The sequence below is a fragment of the Pogoniulus pusillus genome, chromosome 23, assembly GCF_015220805.1.
Source record: "Pogoniulus pusillus isolate bPogPus1 chromosome 23, bPogPus1.pri, whole genome shotgun sequence".
NCBI lineage: Eukaryota > Metazoa > Chordata > Aves > Piciformes > Lybiidae > Pogoniulus > Pogoniulus pusillus.
This window is the reverse complement of record NC_087286.1, coordinates 20838839-20861570: the sequence shown is the minus strand read 5'-3', so window position 1 is coordinate 20861570 and position 22732 is coordinate 20838839. Positions and strand designations below refer to the sequence as shown.

At 42.9% G+C, this 22732-nt stretch overlaps 1 protein-coding gene and 1 long non-coding RNA gene across 6 annotated transcripts in view; both read right to left on the bottom strand.

The window, feature by feature from the left end:
• The window catches only part of PRKAG2 (protein kinase AMP-activated non-catalytic subunit gamma 2), a 224845-nt gene that overhangs the window by 151127 nt on the left and 50986 nt on the right, over positions 1-22732 (bottom strand). The window contains exon 1 of one of the 5 annotated variants that reach the window (XM_064162853.1): positions 10930-11004. The exons of the other annotated variants lie outside the window; for them this stretch is intronic. Coding sequence (XP_064018923.1) covers positions 10930-11004 — 75 coding nt within the window. Of the gene's footprint in view, positions 1-10929; positions 11005-22732 lie in introns of those variants that run through there. 5 annotated transcript variants of the gene reach the window in all.
• LOC135185750 (uncharacterized) lies at positions 14720-21292 on the bottom strand. Its single transcript, XR_010306583.1, has 3 exons — positions 21204-21292; positions 20193-20411; positions 14720-15744 (listed from the first exon to the last, which is right to left on the bottom strand). It is a non-coding gene; the product is annotated as an uncharacterized LOC135185750 (long non-coding RNA).

The following is a 22732-nucleotide window of genomic DNA, read 5'->3' as shown; positions in this document are numbered from 1 at the left end:
TCTTTGCAATTTTTCAGCATGATCTACTGAGCAATGAACCAAATAGCTGAGATTTCTGACTCACTGTAGACAAGTCAAGAGGGCATCCATGTGAGAAACACCAAACCCCAGTGAGTCCTCATCCGTCTCAGGGGAGAAAGTATCCTGCAAGCCTTTGCACTGAAGTTGGATCACACTATCCCAGAGATGCCCTGGTCAGTTTGGGTGCCAAACCCAGGACAGCTGCTGGAATTACTACATCTAGCACCTCAGCAGGAAGAAAGCAGATGTGGGTTTTTAATCTGTATTTACATCCATGCCCAAATGCAAATGGCACTGACATGATCAGGTGTTCATACAGTGACAGCACTGGAGGCTGCACAGCAGCAGCCTTGAGCCCTACTCCACACGACCCTTCCCACCACCTTCCCCACTTTATCCCTCTGTCTGCAGCTATACAGAGGGACACAGTCTCTTTCCTGCGGTGGAGAGGGAGGAGAGCAGGAGGAGGATGGAGGCACACCTGGAGGAGTGTCACTAGAGAGTTGTGCTGTTTCTGGGGTCAGTGGAGGTCTCTGAGTAACAACAGAGAATTATGAGGACTGGGCTAGGACACAGTGTTCAAGAACTTTGAAACTTTGGACTGTAATCCTCTCTGATGGGGTGAAATCCCTCAGAGGTGTCCTGATCTCCAAGGAAGAATAAATCAGATTGCAAAACTGATGTAGGACACTTGATGGTATCTTAATGGTTCCTCATTCAGCTTTGCCCAAGGCATTCAGACAGGCTGCAACACTGCAATCAGCAATGTTCTTAGTAGTTCTGAATCAGAATTGTGCAAAACTCAGTATGACCTGAATGACACCCTGTGGGCCAGCTCAGGGAGGTCAGCACTTCTCTGCTTTAACTGAGTTTTAAAAATCCTTTAAGACAGGAGACAGCTCTTACCCTGTTTCTAGCATAGCCTTTAAGGGGTTGGCTGAGAACACCCTTTGTGGGTCAGAAATAGTGCCACAAGAAAACAGGAGGATGCTACTGCAGCATCAGAAATGAGAGAAGAACATGTCAGAGTAGAAACTGGTGAGTTAAGAGTGAGAGCTCCAACCACAGGTTTCAGCATTAAATCCTTATGTGCACAAACAAGACTCCTCTAGGGATCCAAGAAAGCATGTACTGTGCAACATGACTTTTCAGCTTCACTGATCCCAGAGTGGGACCTCTACAGACCAGCACTTCCTTGAGGACACAGCAACAGAAACATGGAACAGCAGCATGGATGAATGGCAGTGTCCCTGCTCTGCTGGTGCCTCCTTGATCCCTTTGCCTTCAGGCTGCTTTATGCTTCCTCTCCTGCACTGCTCCTGGGGGCTGGGACAGCAGTGGGGATGGGGAAGTTGGCGTCCTAAAGCTAGGGGAATGAGGTGGAACAAAAAGGCAGCCAGGAGAGAAAGGTGACGGTAATTGTCTCCACACAAAACCAGCCGTACCTGAACTGCCTTTTATGTTTTAAGCCTGGCTTCGAGTCCGTGGCTGTGTGGATATAACGCTGCAGCACACCTGCGGCTCTCTGGAGGGCACTTCACCATTTACCCAGAAGAAAACATCCCGCTCCGATAACTGCACGGCGCAACTACACACGAATCAAGTCGCTTGCCACACTGCACAGAATGCTTTCCTTCCTTTGAATCTCACTGCTATTTGCCACCTGCCTTAGGACGTTGCCCTCATGACTCCAGGACACAGACAAACTACCCCCAGACATGTGTAGCCTGCCTAGGGACAGTGTGTTCTTCATGTTGGGAAATGTGGGTCTCCTAAGGCACTACGAGCACGTAGCAACTTTGCTGCATACAATTTAAAGTATGCAATAAATAGTAACCATTAACTCTGAATTGAAGCAGGAGGCCACCTAGGAAAGGATAAAGTGGCTGCCTACATAAAGTAATGAGCAGTTAAAATATCATCAAAGGTTTAGAAGCTGAAGTACAAAACTCTCTGATGGTATGGCCAGGCTACTGAAAAAAGATGAAGGTAGCAGCACCCCACAGCACTTAAAGTAGGTCAGCATTGCCAGAAAATACATACTTTAAAATAAATACATTGCAATGCAGAAACCTGATACATAGTCACTGGTTCACCACACAGAATGCAGCTAATGCATTTGTCAGCTGATTGAAACTACAGCAAACAAGCTTATCCATTCACTTCCATTTCGAGATGCTCAGCAGCTGCGGGGTGCATGTAACAGTATCACAGTATCATCAGGGTTGGAAGAGACCTCACAGATCATCAAGTCCAACCCTTTACCACAGAGCTCAGGGCTATGAGCAACATGGACATTCACAGACTGCCATGAATGCCTTAGGACAAGTTCCATCCACAGTGGTATCATGCTAGCTCCTACCAGAAAGAGCAGATTTTTTGCTTGTAACTACAGACAACCTCGGGGCTGGATGAGGTGATCAATTAGCCAAGAGCCAGTGTTTCTTCTTTTGCCACAGCAGCTGCAGGTTGTCCAGCTCTTGCAGCAGGATGCTGCGGCATGGGCTGGGGCTGGCAATAGGGCAGCCACACAAGAAAGGGCTGGTGTCTGGGGCACCTGGTTTGCTCTGAGCTAAAGCTCACAGACCTCTCATCAGTCACAATTCCATCTCAAAGAGATACAAGATGTTTGAAAGGAAATTTCTACTGCATCTGCTAGCCCAGTGGAGCCCACGTGCTGATGAGCTCTGAAATAGATGGCACATGCCACAAAAGTTCAGTGTTTATTTAATAGGCAGGAGCTTGCAAACAGCTGTTCTGGCCATAGGATGCACCCACTGAGAGTGCTGTTATTCTAAGATTAAATGTTTGATTTGTACCACAAGGACTTTTTTACCAAAAATGAACCCAAAAAGCCTAAAGAGAGCGCACAGAGTTTAGGTTTTGCTTCCTAGTTTTGCCATGTCAATAATAATATAAAGTATTCTTACCCACACTGGAAAGAAAAGTGAACCCTCCAAGTCTCTGCCCACAGGCAACAGCACTTCAAATACATCCCATCAACAAAACTTGCCTACAGAAAAGTGAGCATAGTTTGACTGTAAAGAACTCAACAAATAAACAGCCACCACTACCAAAATGTCCATTTCTTCAATGTTTTGGGTTTGCTTTGGGACACCCTACCCTAGATTGGGCTGGCAGAGCTCCATCGAGCCTGGCCTTAAACACCTCCAGGGACAGGGCCTCAACCACCTCCCTGGGCAACCCATTCCAGGTTCTCACCATTCATGCTGAACAACTTCCTCCTCACGTCCAACCTGAACCTGCCCAAATCCAGCTTTGCTCCATTCCCCCCAGTCCTGTCACTCCCTGATAGCCTGAAAAGTCCCTCCCCAGCTTTTTTGTAGGCCCCCTTCAGATACTGAAGAGAGAATGTTATTTACTTTAGAACAGGCTAACTACTCTATGTATGTATTGTTAGCATTGTTTTTTCAGGAATGCACAGGGTGTCAGCTATTTTGGAAGAAAAAAAATATGAGGAACCACAGCTACAAATACACTCCTGGAGCAGCCATTCCTACCACTTGAAAGGGCAGAATATAGAGATTATAATATGCTGAAAGGGAACAAACATCTCCATCCACATGTGGCTTGGAGATATTTGATTCTTCAGGACCATTGCCTCTCTTCTTGACTGCAAAGTGGCTTTTGAAAACACATTTCCCAATCCCTCAGCCTTCCACTCTAATGATCCTGAAATATCCATGTTTTACAAGTTGCAGGAGGTTCTTGGAGACCTCCTGCTGAAACTCTGACAGAACACAGGCATGTGTAATAAATTGATTTTCTGTATAGAATTCATTCCTTACTGTTAAGAGTCTAGAGATTACCTCTCTTAGGACCCTTAGTACAGATTCCCACTGTCAACAGACACCATTGCTGAGAAAGAGATAAGACAGATTTCTCTAACTTGAACTTTGTGATATAATTGCTTATTGCTTTCTGAAGCCAGATTTTTGTGTAACATGATGAAAACATCTCAAACATCAGTAAATACAGAACTATTTCGGTTTATTTTCTCTAGGGCAGGAGGAGAGGAAATAGAAAGGAATTAGAAGTAGAAAATTAGCCCCCCCATAGCTGCCTGAAAAACACCATTTCAAAAGGTAAATTTCAAGGTCATGGAAGGAAGTGACCACTGACTGTGACAATATTTAAATGTAATATGAAGCTTAAAACTGTGCTTGTTTTTTAGGCAAGAATAATAACTATTCCTCTTTCTTCTCTAGTAATTTGTTCCTAATGGTCAACCTGTCCAAAGAGTGATCCAGGACAAGTTCTACAATTGACAGTGCAGTACAGGCGATTCACGTGCTCAAGGTTAAAACAAATGGAGTGGTTTGGGACAGGAGGGATTTCCTCTTCTTCCTTCCTTCCTGCTCCAGTGTGAAAGTGCTTTGTTTGGTCACTTTTCATCTTTTTTAATGTGTGGTCCCTTTTCTAGAGCCTCCTGGGAAAGTTCTCCATCCCAGAAAGCAAATTTCAAAGTAAAAGGCTGGTAGAACTCTTGATTACTCCAGCCCCTTTCCTGTAGCACATTCTGCTAGTGGCTTCTGGTTTTCATGATAGGTCTAAGCTTTGCTCCTGGAAGCTGTGACATGTGTTGTGGACTGTAGAGTGTAACATCCTGTAACTCCTTCTATTGTTAACCTTTGGAACTGGTCAGTACCAATGCTAGCAGATAACCTCTCAGAAAGAGCTGGAATGATTCACATTGAACCAAAAGCAAGCACAGCACTTCAGCAACATCTTTTGTCTGCCACACACACCACTCTCAACAATATGCTCACTGGCAACAAGTGCCATTGCACACAGATCTTTTTAAGACATTGCATTTGTTATTCTAAGCAACCACCAGGATCAGCTTGTTCCTCCAGATGCAACCACAAACATTCAGCTGCTTAAACTAAGCTCTCAGGCCAAATTAATCTCTTTTTTTTTCCATCAAGGAAATGAGGTAACAGGACAATACAGAGCAGTCCATAGTGACCTTACCCAGCTACTAAATTTCTTCAGTTTATAAAAATCACTAAGATGAAGTTTCTATATCAGCTACTCAGAAAGCTGCACCATAAGTCAGTGGCTCTAATACCCCACAAAAATAGTTGTAAAGTCATAAAGTCAGTATGTGGCTTCAGCTACAGCCACATGCTCAAAACAGGGATTGCAACTGGATGTACTATTTGGCAATTCCTATTTTAACAACCTGTTTTAAGTTGCCTTCAAGCTTTGCCAGACAGTAATGAAAGGACAGAAATTTCCAAAGCTGCATCTGCCCCAAACAAGAACTGGCTGGAAAAAACTTCAGCCAAAATATTCAAGCCATTTCTTAGAAACATTGTGGAAAATTTATCACTTCTGTACAAGAAACAATTTTCTGGTGAATTTTAGAAAGAAATTTCCAGCTCTCTCTTGATTTGAGTCCAAGAGTTTTGATCTGTCAGGGCAGACTGCATGAGGCAAATATTTCTGTTCTTAAAAAAATGCACCTACATTCAACTACTTGATAGAGAAACTTAGACTGGACAAGCACTGGCAGCAGTGAGGCTGAACATTTGGCTAGTGAGCAGCCACAGCATCCAGAAATATCTCAAGAGAAACAAGAGACTGAGAGGTAGAGAACAGAATCTAATACTTGATGGGCAAGAGAACTGAAATTGAGTTCAGACATCCATAGAATGGAAACTGGGATTAAGAAGCAGTCATGAGGTAGAGACAGTACAGAACAGCTCAAGGACTGAGATAGCTTTGTTTGGATTGTACAGAAAAGTCTGTTCACTGTTGCCCATCTCTAAAACATTAAACAGGATGTATTTCTCCTGAAGATAGGATTGGGTCATCTGACCTTGTCAGCAGGAGCCAGCTAGGATTACGACACCTAAGATCAAACGTCTTACTTGATCTTACTATTCTTGTTGGTGACGGAGGTATCTTCTCCAAAGAGAGGACAGAAGCTAGTAGCCCAATGTCAGCATATCACTGTGATATGTGCTGATAAGAAAGCTGAAGGCCCAGCAGGGTACCTCAGCACAGCTGCAATGGTATATTATAGCCTTATGCATTTGTACAAAGAAAGGAATTGAAGTTGGACAAGCTACTTGTATCCTAACATTTCCTAACTTCTGAGGCACTGCTGCTATCAATGTTCTTTCAAGACTTCCTGCATACGCTTATATGAAGTCCTCATATGTGAAGTTGGGCTGGGATAGTCAGAAGAATCTCAGGACACTCCTACAAATCCTCTGATTTGTAGGTCAATAAAACAGCATCATGCCTAGCATGTTTTCTATTCGTAGGTACTTTGCCAACTAAGGCCATCCCAGAGCTGGCTTTCCCAACCACCAAAGACAAGTGAGGTAAAATGAATGGTTTCCAAAAGCCAATAGCAAAGCAAGACTGCCAGGAGAGTAAAGCTAGTCTAGCTCTGCCTCCTGTTTCTTTGTGCCTGAAGAATTCAAACTCACTGAGGCTCTTTATGCAACTGCAAAGGCCAAAGAGGAAGCTTGAAGTGCTGTGAAAAGGTTAGTGAAAACTGGAAACACACACTTCACAGTATGTTAACCACCAACAGCTTTTGTTTGAAATCTCAACAGATTCAGCCCCCAAACCTGATGCAGATATTTGCAGTCTGTGTGCAAAAGAATAAATAAACTCTGCTCTTTGTACTGCTGCTACAGCTGTTTACTTTCTGGCATGAGTTTGCAGTTCCTGAGATTTTATAATATGTTCTGTAAGCACAGAGCTGCAAAGGTTTCAGAACCCTGCTAGACCTTGGGCCAACAGTTCCACAAACAACTATGAAAGAAGAGTTCAGATCTTCAAAGAGAAAGAGGAAGGAAATCAACTGTTAGCTAGCTTAACAAAAACCAAAGAAGAAAAAATATGCAGAAGACTTCTTGCTCACCAGTTTACTTTGGCAAAGAAGCCCTAAGAGCCTACAAGACTAGTCATGAAAGGGAAAAGAAGCTTACATTTCCCCCTTCAAGGGGATAGTGCATCTTTTTCTGCAGGGATGGGCTATGGGGATTTTGGTAGAGGGCAGCCTCTGCTGATCCATCTCCTTTTTGGGTGACTGATGCATAGGCAGCCCCATTGCACTAAGCGGCACCATCCATGAGTGTCTTCAGACAATCATACAAATCATGCACCAGATCATACCATCAGCACTAAAATGATCTTCACACTCAGAAGATTGGACACACTTATACATCTAGGCCAACATCCCATACATATATACTGTATGATTACCAATAGCAGCCCAGAACATGCATTGTATTGCCAACAACAGCAATTTCCACAGGTCATGTTCCTACACCAGTATCTCTGAGTGTTTTTGACCACAAATAATTAATATACAACACTAAAGAAATATTTACATCAATTATAGCAACTAAGAATGACTCCAGGAGAAACATCTTACCTTCCTCAAGTACCTCAACACTTTAAAATGGTACTGTGGTTCTCGTTGTTGCCTGTTCTACACAGTTGTAAGGGGTTTGAGTGGTTCCTGAATAATGCCACCTTCAAGCAGAAAGAGTCTACATTTTGGAGGCAAGGCAGCCCAGCAGGCAAATCCCAGAGATGCAGAGAGCAGAAAGATATTCTGAAGCCAAAAAGCTATTCAGAAGTTTGAAATCAAGTTCAGGATTTCTGCTAAAAAAGCTCTGCAAAGAAGCTTGGCTGAAGTGGTGGCTACCAGGGAAACATGAATCTGGACAACTCTTCAAGGGACAAGGCATTCACCTGCTGCCAAGGAGCAACAAGTCTGCTCCCATTCCTGAGCTACCCACATGCTGAAGTAGCTTTTGCAACACACAGGGTAAATTAGCAGGAAAAGGAGGAGCAACAAATGAAAAATATTATAAAGATGGAGGCAGAAAGTGGTCATGAATTAGGATTCCCTAGGCTGTGACTAATGCATGAGTTATACTTCAATTAATCTGGGTGCATAAGATCATTGTTATGAAAATACAGATTAAACCACTGCCAAAAAAATTAGTGAAGCTGTTCACCTGGTATTCATTTTCATGGCATCATATAAGACACTTTGTGGGCCAAAGCTTAAGAGCCAGTTTCACATAAATGCTGACCAGTTCAAATGGAATGGAGTTTACAATTAAATGCAAATAAAGCTTCTCATGCCTAGAGAACTCTGCAAACATTCTACTTCACAACAGCTCTGTCAAGGAGATAAAGACAAATTATCCTCTTTTTCAGAAATTAAGGAAAGAAAAACAGAAAGTCTTTCACCCAGAGTGACTGTGGGAGAGAGCAGGAGCTAATGAGCTTTTGATCTTCGGTCACGCACCAGTCGGCACACGTCTTGCATCTACCCAGGCGCTGTTTCTCACTGCGGCTACCAGAGGTGAGGCAAATTCCTCACTGCAAGGTCTGTGCCTGTGTCAACACCATCAACCAACATCTCAACAGAAAGGCACAGGAATCCTTTCTAACAAAACAGTTCATCAGTGAGATGAATTAAGGAGCAATCCTCTTCACAGGCTTGGCACATAAGTCTCATTAAAGTCAACACCAGATATGAGACTCATGTGCAAGGGAAAGAGTCTTAAATCCAATCCAAGTTGGGTTTACTGCATTGTTCCACTTCAACAACTTCTCTGCTTCCTACACTGATGCTGTTTTCCCAAGGAGGTTTATTTAAACTTCCATTCTCCTTTCTGCAGACTTTCCCTAAAGTTCAGCTCTGCTAACAAGGCTGCCTCTGAGTAAAAGTGCTCACACCTGGCTAATTGGGAAGGTGAGGATTAGAGACTGTTGCAGAATTAAGGACTTCAAAACAAAGCTGTAAGAAAAGCTCATAATTCAGTGAAGGCCAAGAACCGCCCAGAGGGATGAAGATGTATACAGGCTCCTTATTTCTTAGTTCAACATGGCAAAAATGCATCAGAAGATTTTTGGGAAGTGGCAGCTTTCCTTTCAAGCAGCAGGACTGCACTTTCAGAGGCAGGATAGCTCAGCAGTTCATAGCTCACAAACAGATACTGCTAAACTGGTGTTCAAACTAATAGCCAAGCACTGTGTTTTGGTTTGAACCAAAAACAGCTGGGATCAAGCCAGGGAAAAACTACACAGTGGCATTCTGGCTCCACAAACCACACTTTACTTACTTGCTTAGCACATGACTGCTCTCCACCTCACCACCCACCACAGCCCTTCTCCAGGTTTGTCTCCACATGCCAAATCCTCTAGATCACAAATGGACAGACAAAGCTGTCTTTTTGAAACCCTTCTGCTGTTTACCTGGACCTAGAGAAAATTTAGAAGTAGCATGTGCATATTATACAAGAAATACAAGTAAATAATTTAAAAAGCTAGTAAAGACGACACGATTTACACACAGATGCTGTAAAATGCAAGTGGACAGAAATCAGGGGAATGTTTCCAGAGATGTGTGATGTGTTACATGATAGAACAGTCTTAGATTTGCAATAAAGGTGTGCTCATTTCTAAGCAAACACAGAGGAAAAAACCCAATGTATATAAGCTTCTCAAACACTCCTGTTGCCAAAGGACATACCACTCTACTGTCCACTAGAAGCACTTTCCACCCACTCAAATAACAGCCATACTGTGACCTGTGTGTCTGTGTGACCTAAGGTCTTTTTTCTCAGTTTGTATGCAGGCAGTGAACAAAGGCATCCAAAAACATGCATTAAAACCACACAATAAATCCGAGTGCACTGGAGTTTTTTCTCTCTCTTGATCATCCAAATAAAAGAATTACAGAGCTAGAGGCACAACTGTTCTATAATTTATTTTGAAGGATCAGTGAATTACTGCAGTTACCAAGATGAGAATAAGACAAATATCTTAAATCACAAACTAACCTAATCTGAAGCAGTAAACAGCCTCTCAATCAAGAAGCAACAGCAGACTCTATAAGCCCTGAATTCTGTAAAGCTTCTTCCAGTGCCACACAGGACATTCTCCTAAACAAATTAGTGAAACAAATGTATAGATAAAATTCACCATCAGAGTGCTGCCTCTCAAAAAACCTTCAAAAGGGGAACTAGTAACTAGCAATGGTTCCCACACAGCATGACTCTTGGCCTGGTTGTAGGCAATGCTTTTAGCTATTACTTGGATAGCAGATTGCAGAAGATACTTTACAACAATTATGAAGTAATTTCATTTTGACTGCATAATGTCCCTGAGATTTCTCAGGGACACCAAGAGCAACCAGCATGATCTTGCAAATGGAGAAATTATGTTCATCTGTGAAATTAAGGTAACACTATAAAATACAGAGCAATAGCGAAAAGGGGATGGAAAAGACTAAACACGAAGCAGGGAACAGCTGGCTATTAGCTGGGCTGCTAAAGGGAATACCTTGAGGATGAGTAAGTGACATAAAACTGCTGGAGAAAAGGACAGATGTCACAATGGGTACACTAGCAAAGCTGTCAGACAGCATTAGAGGCAATTTTCCACTTTGCAAGATGTTTGTGAGTTCCCCTCTATATCTTTTTGTCCAGAGTTTCTTGAAAACAGAATGTGCCAAAATGGAACATACCAGAGAACAAGAAGAGGATTGTCAAATATTGTCTATATGTTGACAGAACTAGGGTTTCATGACTAGAAATGAGAAGACAAAAAATGACATGTCAGTGATCAAGTGGGCTTCACGGTCACAAACTCAAAAATCAACCAACTTAATTCACAGGAAATAAGACTGAGGTTGGACACCAGGCATAACTTACTGTACAGGTAAGAGACTACCAAGGCATGCTGCACAACCTGCTGCTTTGGAAGGTAGCAGCCCTGCTAGTAAGAACTTCAATCAAAACCAATGTAGCTAAAGGTGGCCTCATTTTGTTAGCTGTAGAGCCTGTATTCAGATTTGCCAACATCACACATACTCCACTTCCATAGAAAGAGAGGTCTTACATGAGGGATGCCATAGTATATTGTCCTTCTTCCACGTGAACTCAGCAGAAGCAGCTCTTCAATTTCCACATCCATCTGTGTGCAGAACCAAGCTTAGAGAGTTGTTTGTGAGGGCACCATGTGCTTTTTTATTGGTCCCACCTGCTCTGCATGAACTGTTGACCATTCATGCCCTTAATTCACTCCAGCTACACCTACCTTGCTTCAGCTCAAGCAGCTGGACTGTGATGTCCTAAGGCCTGGCACGGGAAGCCAATACTTCCAGGAGGTGTATCACTGAGATGTGGCTTAAGACCTTGGCTTAATTTCATAGAGGCAGAATCCATTCTAGTTTCAATATTTTCCTTTCACAGCAGACAATACAATTATGAGCTGTCTGATGATGCACAGTAGGAATTAAATACAGTTTTCAAAACATGAGGCCTACCCCCCTTCACCACACATCACAAATGAAAGAAAAACATATTTGGATACCCCTGATCCCAAGTGTCTTTAACAGCCCTCTCATATACTATAGCCTTCAACATAAGATATTTGTAGTAATTTTTCTCTCCCTTTATTCAGTGCTTATGTATTCAAATTATTCATGCTAGGGAAGAACTTTCCACAAATGGGATCTGTGCAGACTGAATTAACATAGAAAATAAGCCCTGAAGCACACAAACACATAGATACAGATATTCATCCTTCTTTGTTCCCTTAACCACATCAAGTCCATTTTCCCTATGCACTTGAAACACTGAGATTGGTGGACTGTAGGTTCTTAGCCAGTCCTCAGTGAATGGGCAAGGTCTTGTAGGTGCCAATCTTATCATAGAATCAACCACGTTGGAAGAGACCTCCAAGATCATCCAGTCCAACCTATCATCCAGCCCTAACCAATCAACTAGCCAATGGCACTAAGTGCCCCATCCAGGCTTTTCTTGAACATCTCCAGGGACAGTGTCTCCACCACCTCCCTGGGCAGCCCATTCCAATGCCAATCACTCTCTCTAGCAAGAGCTTCCTCCTAACATCCAGCCTAGACCTGCCCTGGCACAACTTGAGACTGTGTCCCCTTGTTCTGTTGCTGGTTGTCTGGGAGAAGAGTTCAACCCCACCTGGCTACAGCCTCCCTTCAAGTAGTTGTAGACAGGAATGAGGTCACTCCTAAGCCTCCTCTTCTCCAGGCTGCACACCCTCAGCCTCTCCTCATAGGCTCCAGGCCTCTCATCAGCTTTGTCTCTCTTCTCTGGACACCTTCCAGTACCTCAACATCTCTCTTGAATTGAGGAGCCTAGAACTGGAGACATCTTTTTGTCTCTGAAGCCCTCATTTGCACATCTCTCTATTCTTTGGCACCAGAAATGTGGCATTATTTTGGCAGAAGCTGCACTTTCCCTTCAGCAAGACACATGCATTGCTTTTGAGCAAGGCAACTCCAGAAACAGGTTAAGGAGATTTCCTGATCAAGTTTGGTTTGGTTTTTATTTTGTTTTCCCCCCCCCCCCCTTTTTTTGTTGTTTCTTTGGTTTTGTTTTGGTGTTGTTTTTTTTTTAAGTTTTGGGGTTTTTTTGTTTGTTTGTTTCTTAATTCTATGTTTACATTGCAAAATCTCCATCCCGGCTGAATTTTCACTCAAGATGTTCACCAAACACTGTAGCTAGATCTTGGCACTCCGGTAAAACACACTAGTGCTTTCTGTCTTGCTTTGAGTGAGAATTTAACACAAAGGCTGCCCATGAAGTCAGTCACAGATTCAAGAGCAAAAAGTGTCCTGACTCATGAAAGCTCCTCAGCCATCACACCCTCCTGAAACCATCTCCTCCTGGAGTTGGGAGGGGTGAGCCAATGGTCACTGTAGCGTAGCACCAAGTCACACCACTGTCCTTGTTTGCTTTGCTGTTTAGGGAGATTTCTTCATGTGTTGTCTGGGTAACACTGGTGAAAGCAGAAACCCTGACAAAAGACACGCTCCACTGTAGTGGGCTTGCTGTGATAATATTTATATAATAAATAGGTGCTGAGCGTGCAAGGATGAAATATGACCCTGGCAATTTTCTCACTTTTCAGAGTATAGAAACATTGCTCTGATTAGTAAACACAGTAACAATATCTAAAGTACTAACAACAACTACCTACACAGGAACACTAACTACCAAACAGTAAACATCTTTGAGAATGTTGTATTATGAGTGCAGAAATAGTAAAAAATGTAAAGCTTTCATTTCAACACAGCTCTGTATTTCTTTTGCATTTAGCTGGAGAAACGCAGGCATGGTAGAATGCCCAGGCAGCCAATCAGTCCAATTTACAGCAGTGCTTGGCAATTTCAGCTTTTCCTTCAGGAGCTCACAGTCACGATGCAAAACAAAAGCCAGATTACATCCTGTGTTCTCTCAGGAGTCACAAAGTTAAAGAGAGATGGGTGGGAAAAAAAATCTGTTTAGGTGGAGCGCAAGAGATAGACAGAGATTATACTGTCACATCTGTCCAGCTTTCCATCCCAGACTAAGGAATCATCAAATGATTTAAGTTGGAAGAGATCTGTAAAGGTCACCTACTCCAATCTCCCTTGCAAGAAGCAGAGGCAACTTTAACTACAGCAGGTTGCTCGGAGTCCCATCCAGCCTGGCCTTGAATGTTTCCAGGGGTCAGGCACCTACTGCCTCTCTTGGAAACCTGAAACCTTCCCTTCTTCAGGCTGAACAACCCCAACTCTCTCAGCCTTTCCTCAGAGAAGAGGTGTTCCAGCCCTCTGACACTTTTTGTGATCCTTCTCTGGACCCACTCCAGTAAGCTCATGTCCTTCTTGTGCTGAGAACTCCAGAGCTGCTCACTACACCAGGCAGGGTCTTACCAGAGCAGAGTGGCAAAATCACCTCTCTCAACCCACTAGCCACGTTATTTTTGATGCAGCCCAGGATATGATTTGCCTATGGGCTGCAAGTGCTTTTCATCCATCAGTACCCCAAAGTCCTTTTCTGCAGGGCTGCTCTCAACCCCATCATTCTCCAGCCTGTACTGGTACCAAGGACTGCCAGATGTACAGTCTGAAACTTTCAGTACCAAATATATATATATATATTTAAAATATGTGTGAATTTGCCAGTGGGAGGCACTCAACCACGCTTCAGAAACACAGGCTGTCTTTTCCCATTGTTGTCCTATAACACTTGATAGAAGCAACCAGCTCAATTGTTCAAACAGATGTTGAGAAATGAGAACAAATTTTCACTACAGCGTTAGAGACTGGCAACTGCTGGAGGCAGGCCAACAGACTTAGCTGACCAATGATTTCACCTGCTGTTGCAAATCCTGCATTCCAAGGTTTATTCATAAACCTCTTAATTTGCCACTTGAAACAATTCCCAGGGCGGAACTTTCAACTCAAGGCCCCCACCAGAGAGAACTCAAAAAAAAAAAAGTCTTAAAAATCTCAGATGTTACATTGATGCTGGAGTGATATTCTGCCTGGATGGAATTTCATAAGCTTTCAGGAGAGCCAGTCTCTAGCTACAGAGCCCTAAAAATACACAGTGATATGAACCAAAACTTGAAAATCTTTACTTGAACTGTGGCAGAGAGTTAAATAAGACAAACTGCATTTTTAGCAGTCTATCAGTTTCTTAACCAGCAAATTAGTCTAAGAGGCATTTTTCCAGGATCCAAAACATGACTATCAAATCAGAAGACAGTTCAAGTTGGAAGGGATCTATGTAAATCTTTACCTCAACCTCAAGTTCAATCCATGAATGGCTATGACATTGGACCAGGAGTTTAGAAGAAAAACATACCCACACCATCAAAGTGGCTGTATAAACACTCCATGTTTCAAAATAGGGGGGAAGAATCCTAATCTTAATTCAGTATCATCTCTGTTTTTTGAAAACATACTTGGAGCATTCAGTTTAGGAAAACAGAAAATATTGGGTGGGCAGTGCATTGTTTTGGTGTTATACAAGACATTGGTTAAAAATTCATGTGACTTCAAAGGGAGATTACACAAGATTGTAGACAAAGAGTGAAATTCTGGCTCTGATTAAAATCACTGGCAAAAATCCCACTGCCTTGCCCCATGCCAGGATCTCACCTCTAATCAGAAGTGCCCATGTTTTGCTGTGCAAACCCATGTATGCAGACCCAGGTATCTTTTGAATACACCTCTCTGCACCAACAAAGCTTGGCAAACATTTTGTGATTGCCCCCTGGGCTGTGTGTAGGGTTTGTCTAATTTTTAAGATATTTCCTCTTCCACTGTACATTTTCCTTTCTACACAAAGTAGGAAGATCGTGTATGCAATAAAACCAATCAAACTGCCTGGGAAAAAAAGCTGTGAAACAGATTTTTCTGTACTTTCAAGCCACAGCTTTAGGAATAGCAAGGCTCATCGAATTTTTCCTCCTATTTCACTGCCTTTCCTACCACCAATGAAGCTGGAGAGACAGCAACCAATCTTCTTAAATGGCACAAGGGTGTTATCCTGACACACAGTAGCTTGCACAGCATCCTTTAGGAAAGCACTCTGAGACCATGACAACGCCTGTGAGACCCAAGAGAGTGCTGATGTGGGAATACTGTTCACATTAACATTTCATCTCCACATCCATATTCTCCTTATTAATGTCCACCTGCTCTGAGGGGAACAAATTCATGACTGAAAAAAACAGTTTAAAATGATCACTGAAACATTTCTTGTGCCACACATAATGTTTCAGATAGAGGCTGGCAGCCCAAAGGCAGTCAGATTAAACACAAATTCTGATTCTTACGGTGTTTCCTCATTGCTCTGGGCAAATCCTGCTTCTCTGTTCCAGCGTTCCTGCACCTGCAAGCTAGAGAGCAGAAGGCCAACACCTTTACAGGTAATCAACACAGCAACAAAGGGAGATCCAGCCACCTTTCCAACAGATCATCTGCAGATGCCAGTGCATGGTTAAAAACACATGACAGAGCTTCCTCAGATGCTGCCTGGGGATGCTTGCCCTTCTCAGCAATATGGAGATTATGCATTATCATCTACTCTACTTTGCCAGGTAAACCAAAGGCATCCTGTTTCAATCTGGCAAAAGGCATTGCCAGAATCCATCCCAATGCCATCTGTTATTATTGCTGTACTTTAGCAAGAGGCTTCCCCAGACAAAAAATGAGCATAGAGCTCTCTTACAGCTTTGTTGTTGCTACACTTCAGCAAAAGGTTTTCCCAGCTAAAAAATGGGCATAAAGCTCTTTTACAGTGGAATTGTTGTGACAGTTAACTATGTGATGACTGTAAATGCCTCTGAAAGTAGAGATCGCTGTAGTGCTAAATTACTAACTCTGATTGTTACTGTTTATGCAGAACTTTGGGTTGGGGTTTACAAAGGCAAAAGAAGATTAATTATAACTTGTCTTAAAAGCAAAATAGGAGGAAGTGGAACACCCTCCATTTTGCTCTCATGAAAACACAGTCACTCGGAGCAGCCTAAAGATGCTGAGATCGCCAAGGTCATTAGCCAGCCTGAAGAGTGCTGAAGTGAGCACTAAGCACACAGCCCACAAGAAAGAGATTGACTCCTCTCAGTGGTACACAAAGCAGCAATGCAGTTTCAGGAACATATTACTCTTTCTCAGACCGGTGCAGTGACAAACAACATTCATGTGTCTGAAAAGCATCAGCTTGGGAAAGAACCTCTTCCCAAAACCAGCTACTGTCAGGAACTTAAAGTGATGATAATAATTTCTGTCCTGGGCTTAATAGAAACTACCAGACACTTTAATGCAGGTTTTCAGTGTTTTAAACATAAGCAGTGTACACTTCTGTGCCCAATGCAAACACTGTGTGACCTGTACACTGCTGGACTGTGGAAGGAGCAAGAGAGGCAGCTGTGGCTGCAGGGAGATAAGTGCTTTATTAATGTGTTCTGAGAACTGAGATGGAAAAAATTGAGTGCAACTTCTGTGTGAAAATGCAGCCCTTGTAATCATAGAAATGTGTAAAACACAGCACATGAAATATGCTTTTAGAGAAGGCAAGCACCTGTCTGGTTTCTTCAAAGGGCCTCTAGGATCCACAGATTTATTTTTCAATCACAAAATAATCAAATCATAAACTTTATCCCAGACACCTTGCTCTATGAACTCTAGTCTCCAAAAGTACTGACATCCTTGTACTCATCATCACCCAAAGAGATGAAAGAGCTAGTAAGAAGAAAAGTTATCTCACAGCCAGCAATAATTAGAATGTCAGTGGATTTTCACCTTGATCATATCTCCCTTTAGGAGACCTCAATACAAAGATTATCAGAGTTATGCAGTTTAGGTCCTTCAAGTGAAACTGTGGCTCCTGTGCAAGGACAGAGAAGCTTTTGCTGGTTGTAGTGGCAGAGCAAGCTAACTTCACCAGAGGATGGGGGGGCTTTGGCTGAACACACTGTATCTGTTAATCAGAATTAATATACTTGATTCAACCACTATTACTTTATATGGATCTAAATGTTCACAAAATCAGCAGGGACTTTTTTTGCCCCAATCTTGCTGCAGATGGAAATTTCCATACTACAGTTCTGCAATGACTGTAAACAGGAGACTGGTTTCAACATCAGCAAATCTTAACCCTTCATATAAAGAACAGTATCTGAAAATTTTGTAGGGGAGGGACAGCAATTCAGCAAGGGTGCTGTGCAAAAAGGAGGAACTGAGACTGTGAGCTACATCTCTGTTCATCTCCCCATTCTTAAACTCTAAAGAGACAAGGGGAAAAGAGGGGTGGAGGGGAAGGAAGAAAATGAAGTCACTAATTTTGCAGAACTTAACACTTTGTCAGAAGCTGCATCTACTCCTTAGTCCTGCTATATATTAGCTTGCACATGACAAAATAAACAAGTCGTAAGAAAAAAGCCTATGCAAGTGCTACAGGATTCATTTCAACTCCCTCACCCCCTAGTTCAAAGCATGCAAAATCTTGCTATGCTCTTGCAGCAGTCTGAACAAAACCAAAACCCAGATCCAAATGCTTAAGCCTCCTACTTCTAGCATACTTTTGCCACCAAGGGAAAATACTAAAGTCATTCCAACAAGGTCTACAAGGATGATTAAAGGACTGAAACATCTGCCTCATGAGGAAAAGCAGAGTCCTGGGGCTGTTTAGCCTGGAGAAGAGAAGACTGAGAGGAGGTATAATTAATAATTATAAATATCTCAAAGGTGGGTGTCAAGAAGAAAGGGGCAGTCTCTTTTCAGTAGCACCCTTTGGCAGGACAAGGGGCAAGAGGTGCAAAGTGGAACACAGGAAGTTCCACCTCGACATCAGGAAAAACTTCTTTTCTGCAAGTGTGATGTAGCACTGGAACAGGCTGCCCAGAGAGGTCGTGGAGTCTCCTCTTGAGACTTTCAAAACCCATTTGGATGTGTTCCTGTGTGGCCTGCCCTTGGTGATCCTGCTTTGGCAGGGGATTTGTCCTAGAGGCTGTTTCAAGGTCCCTTCCAATCCATACCATTCTGTGATTCTATGACTCGGTCTCTGTGAGTTTTACATCCACTACTTAAACAGCACTTCTCATCTGCACAGCAGTCACCCATCTATCACACTCAGGAATTGAAATCTGTGATGTCCCACGTCACTGACAAACCCAGACAGTGCCATCTCCTCCCAAACTAAAAGAATTTCCTCCCTTGCAGAGGGATTTGCTCCTAATGCTGTGCTTGAAGCTAAGCAGAGGGGCTGGCCCTACGTAAGCACCGGTCCCTTCAACTCCTTCTCCGAGTCTGCAGGCTGTGCATATTTTCAAATTAACATCTATTTGACCACTGTGACTTCCTCTGGAATTCTGCAGCCTTTACTGGACCTGGTTTCTCTAAACTAGCAGTGGCCCCTGCAAGTTAAACCTTGTGTTTTCACACACATTAACGTTGATACGGCTTGAGATTGTGTTTTTCATTACCTTGTTTCACAAGTGCCCCCCACAAAAATGTCTATTTTCATACATGTGGCAGCAGGGGCTACGGTTTGCTGCTGCATTGTTGCATACATTTGAACACACTTCTTCCAGAGAAGATCTGTAATTGTTAAGTGGTTGGGCTGCTGGCAGAATTCCCTGCCTGCGGCTGTTTTTATAAATAGGCCTAGGGACAAACAAACAAGCTACTAATAACAAGCCGACTGTTGTGTTTTGAAGCAGCCCTGCTTTGTGTTGTCCAGCACACAAGAAGCTCAGATGGCAAATATAGCAAAACCCGTGGCAAGAGTAAGCAGACTCAGTGGCATGTCTGCTTCTCTGAAATGCTAAAAGTTCTGTTCACCAAAATAAGCCTCATTTGAGGGAAACACACAAGGTTTTGTATGCCTGTGCTGTTTCAGACCTCCACTTCCACTAGGCAAAATTGCTTGTTAGAAGACATCACCAACTCCAGACGGCCTGGTAAAAAACTAAAGCAAGTTGTTCCTCCTTATTCCATTAGTTCTTTTCACTATGTCCCACTCACAATTATATCAAATACTTGGACAACACTGAGGGAATCCCATCTGATTCTTATGAAGTTCTGATTTTCAGGAACCAGGGTATCTAATCAGAGCTTTTACTGAGAGCTTTCCATGGGTAACCTGTTTGGTACCTGACCAAGAGCAAAGGTCAGATTTTCTGCCACCTCTATTTCAAGCTCTTTGTTTTGGTGACGAGACCATGTGTCAGCACACTGCAAAATGTGTATCTTGTTTTTAAAGTTTTGTGAATGGGATTTAGGCTCCCTAGATAAATACTTCAACCTGTGTATTGGTTCTTAGCTTTCTTTGAGAAAGGTACTCTGTCTTTGATAGCTTTCTCTGGTATTTCACAGACTTCTTTCTCTGTCACCAACTATCACATCAGCAAAATCTATTTTTCCCCTTTGGCCTCAGAAGCTTACTTGTTAGCAGACAGTAGAAGCCAGAAGCACATATCGAGGGACAACCCGTTCTCAGGCAGTAACTCTGCCAAGCAGTGCAGCTATAGTAAATTACTTTGGAGGAAGGTAAGGCAAATTAGGCTCCTTACTCTTTGAAATTTCTCTTGTGTTGTTTATGAGTTTTCTCTCCTGTTGCTCATTTCTTACTGTGAGGATGACCTTCACCAGACTCTATCGGTCCTGGCTTCCTTAGTGCAGACACAACTTGGCTGCCTGCTGCCCGTTTTCTCTGCTAAGCTTCCTCTTGGAGTGGCTAATTTTTTTCTTTACAAAATTTCATTGGTTTTGCTTTGTCTTTAGTATGCAACCTGGAGAACACACTTTGTCCCCACAACCCTCCTGAAAGACTTAGCCCTCTTACCTCTTTCCTTATGTCACTCAGCATTAGCAGTTTAGCCTGTGAAAACAAATCCTCTTCTTTGCTGATAAGAAGAGCCACTTACACTCATCCTTCCCCTTTGTTTTCTCCTCTCTTTGGAGGAAAGATCCGGCCAGTTCTAACGCCACTTCATGTGATGATGCAGGCAAGAAGATGAAGTCCAGTGGACCATATGTGATTGCTACCGAGGTGAGCACTTTTCTGATAATAGGCAGAAACGACGGAGTCAGCAAGGATTAAGGACACAACGAAGCACTCAGCATTTACAGCAACGCACTGACGCGGTTCAGAGTATGTGCTGCAGCCCCAGGAGAGCAGCACCAACATGGCTAGCACAGATGAAAAGACTCTAAGTAATAGTGTAAAAGACACATTTTCCCTGAAGAAAACCCTCTCTGGTAGAACTACATTGGCCTTCATAACAGCACAGCAGAAAAAGGAGCTGGTAGGAATAACAGTTAAAGGGCAGCAGCTTGTTTCTCTCCAGAATCACCAGCCACACAGACAGCTCCCTTGGCATAGCAAATGCCATGCAGCCCTCCCAGAGAGTGCCCTCATAAATCAGCTTCACTGCCATGAGATGAATTTATACTTGGTTGAATTTCAAATGGTCCACAGTCTGCAACATAAAACTACCACAGATTTCAGCAAAGCACAACTTCTCAGACCTCCACAGGATGGTGGTAAGCTGAACAGACACCAAAAGGGACAACAGCTTCCTCTCAAGTGGATCCAGATTGGCAGGTGAGCCGAAGGCAATGCCAGGCCAGGGGCTAGGCAGCACCTGCTCTCTGGATAAATGGACCATTTCCAGAAGCACTAAATCCATAGGAAAACAACAGTTACAAGAAACCCCTACTAAAGCGTAAGTATCACCAATAAATTAAACATCTCTCTACATCAGTTTGCATACACACGAACAGCTTTACTCTTGATATCTTGCTGCTTCTCAGCAGGCATCTAGCAGCACAAGAAAACTTTCAGAGCACTTACACAAGAAAGGAGAGAAAAAAACCATTCCTTTTCAGCTTTAACAAAACCAGTTGTTTCTGCAAGTTTCTGCTGTCCTGCTATATCACAGCTGCTCCAGCCCCATCATTAGCTTCAGCCAATTGTAAGTCACCACTTTGCAGCACACAATACAGCTGAAAGCCAATTCAACTGGTAGCACTGTAGGAAACCAGTAATTATTTGCCCCAGTCTTGTATTAACCTTCTATTTCCCTTCAATATCACCACTGAAAAAGGACAGCTCTCACCCTTCAAAGAAACCAGAGAAAAGAGACAGCAAAAGGTTTTTTTTAATGAGGCAAGACAGGGAAGTTTGTAATATGTAACAGAAGGGAAAAGGAAACAAAGCTTTTAAAATTATCCCAAGCATTATCAGCCTCTCAAGCCAGCTGGAGAGGACCTTAAAGCAGTATTTGAGCAACTTCTAATTAAATGAGCTCAGCTTCTTTCAAAAATTATATACCCCATTAATAAAAGATGGGTGAAAAACAGGTTACCTGAAACAGAGGGAGACCATGATATAGGCAGTCTCAGCTCCAAAGATCATGTTTTAGCCAAACCACCAAACATCTTGCCCTACCCACTTGCTCTAATCACTCTGTCATAAATTTAAAGCTCCAGACAGCTACTACTGCTGCAAGGATGGTAGAAGCAGCACTGACCAAATATGTTTAATACGGTCTTAACGACGTGGTCAGATAATTAGTTTGTATTTCTGCATGAAAAGGATCTATTTTCACTCACAATTCTGCACCAAGAGATCTATCTATAAGCTACCAAACCTGCAGCAAACATTACCTAAGTGCTCAGCAAACACAAGCCCTGCTTTAGTGGGCTATAATTCGACAAACTTTGTTGGATGTTCCCCTCAGATGTACATATTTTTCAAGCTGACTTGTAGACCAAATCAAGGTAAAAAAGGCAAAGTTAGAAAAAATAATTTCTTTATCAAAATAAAAACCAGCACCGTATTGAATTGAAAAGATCTATCGCTGTGGCTGAGGACAGGGTTTCCAAGGGAAACACAGGTCTGTCCTGTGCCATCTGCATGAAACTCTTCCCAACTCTGGCTTAGCAATAAGCCAGAAAGCTGTGGGAAAGATCTCAGTTTCTTAGTAAGTCCTTCCAAGACTTATTTTGGACACAGAAAGCTCTCTGTTACTCCCTGCACATCCTCTTGCTTTTTCTCTGTGCCACATTGGGCCACTCAAGTGCCAGCTATCAGAGATGAGAGTAAGGCAGGGTCTCTCTGCACTCTCTTTTGCTGGTACCTTGAGAAGCATGGAGAACAAGAAGGAATTCCAAGTCCCTAGTGCAAAGAAAAGCAACACTCTTTCACCTAGTGAAACCTGGGCAAACAACCTCAATATGTTTAAGCTAAGCCAGACACTTTGCAAAGGGTACCAGGCTCCTGGGCTTGTTCGCTAACAGAAGCACCGGAATACCTCAATGAGAGGACCAGATAACATCAGTGACTGGGGCAACAGAAATTGAGTTAATTTTATCTGATCG